At 41.9% G+C, this 8,139-nt stretch overlaps 1 protein-coding gene across 2 annotated transcripts; it reads left to right on the forward strand.

The window, feature by feature from the left end:
- The first annotated feature begins 549 nt into the window (after positions 1-549).
- GATD3 (glutamine amidotransferase class 1 domain containing 3) lies at positions 550-7,853 on the forward strand. Of its 2 annotated transcripts, XM_074904599.1 has the most exons (7): positions 550-739; positions 3,411-3,463; positions 4,223-4,336; positions 4,696-4,815; positions 5,662-5,754; positions 6,078-6,234; positions 6,848-7,853. In XM_074904599.1, the coding sequence occupies exons 1-7, from the start codon at positions 626-628 to the stop codon at positions 6,974-6,976; spliced, it is 780 nt and encodes a 259-aa protein (XP_074760700.1). In that variant the 5' UTR covers positions 550-625; the 3' UTR covers positions 6,977-7,853. The 2 variants fall into 2 exon arrangements, with proteins under 2 accessions (XP_074760700.1, XP_074760709.1); XM_074904608.1 differs by lacking the exon at positions 5,662-5,754.
- The last annotated feature ends 286 nt before the right edge of the window (positions 7,854-8,139 follow it).

An 8,139-nucleotide genomic window follows, 5' to 3' on the forward strand; every position in this document is an offset into this window, starting at 1 on the left:
TAGATCTGATCATATATATAGATGTCTATAGGTATTTCAATAGGACTGCCTTTCTTTAGGTGTAGCTTGGTTTCTTTAATAGAGGATTTTTTTAAAAAAGCTTTTTATCAGGGGAATAAATTAAACAGCGCCAATTTTCGTCACTGGCAAATGTTTCTTTTATCCTTCTCTTTTAAAAGCAATATGCTGTTTCACAACATCCTAGAATAAAAGAACGGAAGCTGTCCCTGTATGCTGGTTTGTTGACCCTATTAACGGGTAGTCTCAGAAGCCTCTCGGTACTGAGCTGTGTCCCAGTGCTCAGGCTGTGCACACCTTCTGGGTACCCCCTCTCACTTCACAAGGAACCTGGTGCTCCTAGGCTTGTGTTCAAAACAAGTCCCCAGGATTTGCTTCTATGCGCGTTTTACCTTTTTTACCGCTGTTACCACTAAACCAAGGGCCTGCAAGGCCTCAGCGCGGGCGGGCGCTGCCCCTCCCCGCCTCCAGGGGGCGCTGCCACGGGCGCAGCGGCCTCACGGCGCGGCCCGGCCCGCCCCCAGCGGCCCGCCCGGCCCCCCCGCTCCGCCGCTGACCCTTTGCTCCGCCGCCCGGCCCCCGGCTCCGCCGCCGACCCCCCGCGGCCATGCTGGCCTCCTGCGGGCCGGCCCTGCGCACCGCGCTGCGGCGGGCAGCGCCCGGCGGCCTCGCCTCCTTCCACTGCTCCGCTCGACGCCTCCGCGCCGCCCGCGTCGCTGTGGTGAGTAACGGCCGCGCCGCGCCGGGAGGAGGCCCCGGCGGCCGCGGGCTGGGGAGGGGGGGCAGCAGTTCCCAGGAGAAAGGGTTTTTTTCCGCCCGGCTGTCCCCCTCGCGGTAAGGGCGGCTCTGCAGCTGGGTTGGCTCCGGCGGTGGGGCTGGTGGGGGTGGGAGGGTTTGGCGTCGCACCGCGGAGAGACTCGGCCGGTGGCTGCGGCAGCTAGGAGGCCTTGGGAGAAGCTGAGACGGAGAAGATAAAGCTGTTTAGAATTGAGTCATTTGGAGCGAGCCAGACCAGGAGTGGGAGACGCGTAAAAGCTGGCTTCTCTATAGTTGTTACTGGCGAGTTGGCTGGAGTTGAAACAATTTAGAGTGCAAGTGGGGGAGGTACTGGCAGTGTACAGGTGTCATGGTGTAACCGGGCAGGCAGCTAAACACCCCCCAGCTGCTGCCTCACTTCCCCCCCCCCACCCCCCAGTGGGACGGGGGAGAGAATCGGGAGAAAAAAGTAAAGGTAATGAGTTGAGCTAAGGGCAATTTAATAGGATAGAAGAGGAAGGGAAAATAATAATGATAAAAGAATTAGAATATATAAAACAAGTGATGCACAATGCAGTTGCTAAACCACTCACTGACTGATGCCCAGCCAGTTCCCCAGCAACAGTCCCCAGCCGGCTTTCCCCCCCAGTTTATATACTGGGCATGACGTCCTGTGGTGTGGGATATCCCTCTGGCCAGTTGGGGTCAGCTGTGTCCCCTCCCTGCTTCTTGTGCACCCCCAACCTGCTTGCTGGCAAGGCAGGATGAGAAGTTGAAGAGTCCTTGACTTAGTGTAAGCACTGCTCAGCAGCAATTAAAACATCAGTGTGTTACCAACATTATTCTCATCCTAAATCCAAAACACAGCACTGTACCAGCTACGGGAAGAAAATTAACTCTATCTCAGCCAAAACCAGGACAACAGGAAAATTTTTTAATTGCGTTATGCCCTTCTACGCAAAGGAGGTAAAGCGTGTTAAAAATATAAAAGAAAATGAGATGGAGGACCTACAGGTTGCCAAAGGAAAATTTAGGCTATAGATGGCATCTCAAATGGGTATACAGTTTTGGAGCTCAGTGACAATCTTTGAGGCTCAGGTTTTGCATAGTCTTGACAGCATAAAATGTGAAGAAATAAGAAGGCATTATCAGCATGAAGAAATTTGTTTGGGTCAGAGTTGGCTCAGGAATGGGCAGAATGCTGGTCCAGATGTCTAAAAGGTAACTTATCGGGAATGCTGTCATTTCAGCAAATCACAGCTTTTAAACAGAGAGTAGAAAACAAATGTTACTGTTGACATCAGTGACACAAATTTCTGACTATGGTAAAAGATGGATTTGTCACCAAGCAGGTACTGAAATAACAGAAGAGGATAGTGTTTTAGTACTTCGGTTTCAGTGAGTTTCAAAAACATTTTAAAATGTTCTTCTGCTTACAGAAGATAACTTTAGCACAGTGCTTCTATGTTTATTCAGACTAAATTAAAGGTAAAGTAAAAAATTGGGAAGTAGAAGGCCATTTTTAAATATCAGAGCAGCAAAACTGTAGTTAGGATTAACAATGGTCAAGAGAACATTCACGGATTTTACTAATTTGGTGAAGTGATGGTAGGATGCCATATCTGTGAGAGCAGAGGACTGGGTGTTGTGATCTGAAAGCCCCTTTGAGTCCAGTGTTTCTAACTAAGATAGTTTCAGTTGTGAGTTTCTCTTCATGTGTCTGTGATTAAAAACTTTCAAGCTTCTAAAAACTGAGATAAAACCAGGAGGGAAGAGAGTAAAGTTAATAAATGGATCCTCTTTAACTGGATTTTTTCTTTCAAAACAACCAAAGAAGAAAAACCCACCGGAGTTCATATAAATACTTTCAGGAACTGGATAATTCTTTGGATTTTTTTGGTTTTGTTTTGTTCTTATAATTAACTTTTTTTCCCAGGGTTTTTAAAAAATGTTATTTCTCCTTTCTTCTACTTTGTGAAAGATTCTTTCCACCCACGTAAGGATAGCTGATTGTGCTTTTTATTCTCCAGTGTGTATAAACAAACTGAAAGTATTTTTGCCATGGTGATAAGGCAAAGTATGGCTAATACTGCATAACTCTATCAAAAGTGATTTAGCTATTAATGTCTGAGGTGGATCCTCAGACAAAATACAGCAGCAGGTAAGATAGTTTATCTGAAGTGCCACCTCAAAGTGCACTTCTATCCCACTTCTGTTTGGTGCGCGTCTGGATGAGAAAATACTTCACATGGGTACGGACACTTCATAAATAGACATATGACACCCATTGTGTGCACAGTAAAAACATACCTAAGATATCATGTCAGTTTATTAACTCTGAGGAAAAAATGCAAAAGCCAATAAATAAATGTTAGTTATTTCTGAGACCTGTCTGTGATGGGGAGCTATAAATAGTAACTGCCGGTTCTGCAGTATGTCAGATGGCAACACCAGTGCTAATAGCATGATGTTGACTGGCTTAGTAAGGAGCTTGTTGCTAAGTTGGTTTTTGGGCGCAGTGGAGGGAGGTTTGTTGTTTGGGTTGATTTTTTTTTTTTTAATCTTACAAGGCTTGTGAAAGATCCTGTAGGAAGCTTTATATCACCTGAAACACGTTCTTGATTTTCTCACTTCAGGTCCTGTCTGGTTGTGGTGTTTACGATGGCACAGAAATCCATGAGGCCTCAGCGTAAGTTGCTTTAGGAAACTGTAGGCTCCAAAAAAAGTCTCCTTTACAGCAGTCTGCTGAACTCAGTTTTGCACCATCAAAATTGCCCTGAAAGACATATGATGAAGCTTCACATTTTTTTCATAGCATAGTTGGGAGCTCAGGCCATGTTTTTGCAGTACTTAGCGATTGTCCAAAGGTGCACCACAGTGCACGTGATGCCAGGGCAGTGAGTTTGAGAGAGACTCTCTTTCCTTCAGAAACAGAATTTCGGAGTTCCAGAATCAATCTCAAAAGAGTCAAGTAAAGACTTAATTTCATAGTCACTTTGAGTTTCTGTTCCTGGGGCGAAATCTAACAGAATTCTAATACTCAAGTTGAATTATTAACTTTCAGTGTTAATTGCTAAGAGAAGTTTCACCTAGGCCTAGATTAAATGTACACATAGGTAAGTTAATCATGGGACTTCCATAATGGGGACTTGCAATGAGAAAGGAAGTTTTTTATTGTTCCTGGTTATGGCATAATGCATAGGAGCACTGAACAAAGAAATTTGTCTCTAATTTACCTGACCCTGCCGCCAAACTGACTTTCTGTTCTGTGTTGCACATTGGCGTTACATACAGGGATTTTGCTCCTACGTGCTCAGTATGCTTTGGTAGGATGTGTAGTTTTCCTCTTCTTTCAAAATCAGGTGGTAGAATATTTGTAGCAAGAATTAGGGGCCAGTTAAAGCCTCTCTTCTAAGGTTTTCAGCACATTTTATCTCTGTTTTTATAGCATACTGGTACACCTTAGTCGTGGGGGAGCTGAGGTTCAGATGTATGCTCCAGATGTTCCTCAGATGCATGTCATTGACCACAGTAAAGGTCAACCAGCTGAAGCTGAGTCGAGGTAAAGTCTGAGTTTAATGTGTTTCTCATGACTGCTGAGTCTCAGTCTCTTAGACATTCTTCAGACACAGTAGCCTGTAACTGCACTTGTTGCACTTCACTGACTGGCTTTAGTAGCTTTATGCTGGCCGGAGAGAAAATTTAAATGAGTTTTCTGGACTTGATTGTATACAGTCTCTTAATGCCTGTGTTTCCCAGTAGTAGTATTTCAGAAGCATCAACAGCTTCAGTTACTGAGAACCACTGTTCTTCTTGCTTCCACCCTTCCTATCCCTCCTCTTCCTCTGCCAAAACTTTCTTTAAGCTCTTCTGTGTGCAAATGCTTAACTCATCTCTTTGTTTTATTTCTGGTTCTTCAAGGAACGTTTTAGTGGAATCTGCAAGGATTGCTCGTGGTAAAATTGCAAGCCTGGCTAAGCTTACTACAGCAGACCATGATGCTGTGATATTCCCTGGTGGATTTGGAGCTGCTAAAAATTTGTGAGTGGCAACTAAGCATTAGTTTATCATGACTAAGCATATTCACGTTCAACTATTTATAATCAACAGATTCACATAATAAGATCGGGAAGCAATAAATGGCCTTATTTACTACGTATGTAACCACTACTTAATAAGGAAAACTCCTTTCAAAGTGTTGTGCTGTTCGTGATGGTTTCCAGTCATAATTCTTAGTGGCATTGTCTTGTTTCAAATTTTCCAAACTATATTGGTGAGAATTCTGGAGTTTAGATAATGCACAAGAAGTCCTTTTTCCCCCACCCTTGTGGTGACTCTTTCTGGGCCTGTGAAGGGGAAGTGAAATTAAAACTTCAATAGTTTTAGGTGTTCCTAGTGTTATTATTCTGTTTCTCTCTGTCTGCCTACCAAAAAGTCCCCTCTTGCATTAGAAACAATAAAACAACAGCTAGTTTAAAAAAAAAAAAAAGTTCAAAAAAAATTTGTTAGCCTTGTGGAATACTGATTATCTTGTTGTTGACCTGGCATTTTGTTGGCTTTGAGAAACCTGAATGTTATTTCCCTTTTCTTCTATGTATTCTTCTTCTTTGAAAACATTGTTGTTCCACTTCTTAGTAATCCTAGAAAGTTGGTTTGATAATTCTTATTTCTAGATGTTTCTATCAAGTGAAGGAACTTGGTGACATACCAAAGCCTTAAAAAGTGAGGCATTTTGGCTAAAGCATTGATGGTGAACTACAGGCATTTTAAGGATATATAATAAGCTATTAACTTTGGTATGACCATTGAGAGCCAGTTTCAGGGCAGACAGGCATCTCTATTTGTAGATTAATAATGAGGTATGTATAAAGTTTCTTGTTGTGGCAGATCTACCTTTGCTGTTGATGGGAAAGATTGCAAGGTGAACAGAGAAGTTGAACGTGTCTTGAAAGACTTCCACAAAGCAGGCAAACCTATTGGGTATGTATGTTAGTTGGAGGGGCATTTGTGTGATAGTGTGTGCATGGAGACAAAGGATGTTTTGTGGAAATGTGCAGCTGTTATTGTTGGAACTGGAAAAAGAGTCTTCTGTTTTGTATCAGTTGTAGCTTATTTTTTTTTTAAGTGTGTTTTTCAAGATGTGTGTGTGTGTAGGTGTTTGTCAAAGGAGAGGCTAAGAAAATGGTGAGTGGAATTTGCCTTGTAATGTCTGAGATTTGTAAGACCATTTGAATCTTTTCAATTATAACCATTTTTGAAAGAGTGCCATTGTAGAATTGCTCTTATAGTTCTTTTTGTTGCAGTCTTTGCTGCATTTCACCAGTGTTAGCAGCAAAGGTTCTCTCTGGTGCTGAAGTAACTGTGGGCCACGAAGAAGAGGAAGGTGGCAAGTGGCCTTATGCTGGGACTGCAGGAGCCATTAAAGAACTGGGAGGAAAGCACTGTGTGAAAGAAGTAACTATATCCTTTCCTGTTGATTTCAGTGTTGAGAGACAATTTAGTAATGTGTCAGTACAGTAGCAAATACATGCAGGATCTATGCTTTTCCACTTACAGTTTAGTGGGAATGTACAGTGTATCACGCATGGCATGTAATACAGTGGATGATTAGAAACATTGTCTTCTGTACTGTGAAGTTAGAAGCCATTCTCAGTCATTGCCATAGAACTCCCTTGGAGACTCAGTAATGCAGTAAATACTGAGTGAATTTGCACATAAAATTGGCATTAGTTGCAAATGGTCAGTTCTCTGATATTTTTTTTCTTTTTGTGAAGTCTAGTGCTGAAATTAAACTGTACTCAGAGACATGTTTTTATGGTAAGTAAATTTTTTAAGTTTTTCTTGTGTTTCTGAGTATTCCCAGAGATTGCTCTTGCAGTGTTTGTATTTCTGGCAAGAATAGCTTCTAGTATCTTGGATTATAGGTTGCAGCTGTCTTTACAGCTGGACGGTATAATATATTTGGAGGTGTTTTCTTATAGGATAGTGAAATTGTGAGGTTTTGTCAATGGTGGTTTATTTTGCAGACAACATCTGCGAGACATAGGCTGTGTTTTCCTTAACTCCCTCCTACGAAGCTCATGTGGATACAAAAAACAAGGTCGTGACTACCCCAGCATTTATGTGTGAAACAGAATTACATAATATCTTCGATGGCATTGGGGCCATGGTAAAGAATGTGCTAAAATTAACTGGCAAATAAAAAAAACCCCAAAACCCAAATTGTTAAATGTAGGATGTAGTATCAAATATAATATGGATCAATGGAAACATTTTTACCTGTGTGTCGTATTCACACTCCAGTAAACGCTGATATGAAGCTGATTGATTCCCAGCTGCAGGGTTTTACATGCCCCTTCTGAGAGAGGGGCCTGCAGAAGAGCTTACAGAGTGCAAGCAATCTGACCTGAGATAGAGAGCATTTTCTTGAGCTTTTTCAGTTGGGGAGAGCTATGCAGACATCTTCTGAAACCAGTCCTCCCAGTGCACCAGTGTCAAATCATTTCTAGGGGGGCAAAAAGAGACTAAAGATCCTTTCAGAAGCTGAAGGTAGATGTGTTCTAGGGATAGCAGGTGCAGTGGCGCTGTACCTAGTGGACGAAGAATGGGAGCAAAGAGGAATTAATGTGTAGTTCAAGGTTTATGTGCTCAGGCCTGTATCTCTGAACTAAAAGCCAGGATCAGCTGTCAAGGAAGTAGACATCTTCCACATCTTAATTTAGCTTGGTATTAATTAAAATATTAAAATTTTGGTTCTGCATTTCAAAGAATCCTGTTTTCATAAGTATCAGTCAGCAGCAGGATACATCTTAACTGTCACAACAGTAGCACTTCGAAAGATTCATCCATTGGCCATTATAGTTGAAAAGGTCTTGAAATGGAGAAAATATCTGCTGATGTGACGCACAATTTTTAAGGATAATATCCATGTTAAAGTAGTTGCATGACTAGCAGTGGATGGAAAAAACAATCTCAGATTATCCTTACTTTCCCTGCCTTAGGGTAATAAAGCTTTCTCCAAAGAAATACTGAATGTCTGGAATAATGATGTATAAATAAATTAATTTCTGCCTTTTAAATCATCCTTGTCCCTTCACTTTTGTTTGACAGATGTCTCTCATAAGTTACACTACTTGACATATTCTAGCAGGATTTTTGCTTTTTGGCTCTCTTCATATCTGTGACTTTTTTTCCATATAGAATCCATCAGAATCTCCTTCCCCCCTTCCATGTTATTTGCCAACTTTCTATTCTGCAGGAAGCAACATTTCTCAAATTAAACAAAATGACACCACTTACCTTGTATTAAAGTTCTTTTTACATGACAGACATGCTGAAGGGAACATGTATTTTTAAGGGAGAATT

Source organism: Athene noctua, chromosome 1, assembly GCF_965140245.1.
Source record: "Athene noctua chromosome 1, bAthNoc1.hap1.1, whole genome shotgun sequence".
NCBI lineage: Eukaryota > Metazoa > Chordata > Aves > Strigiformes > Strigidae > Athene > Athene noctua.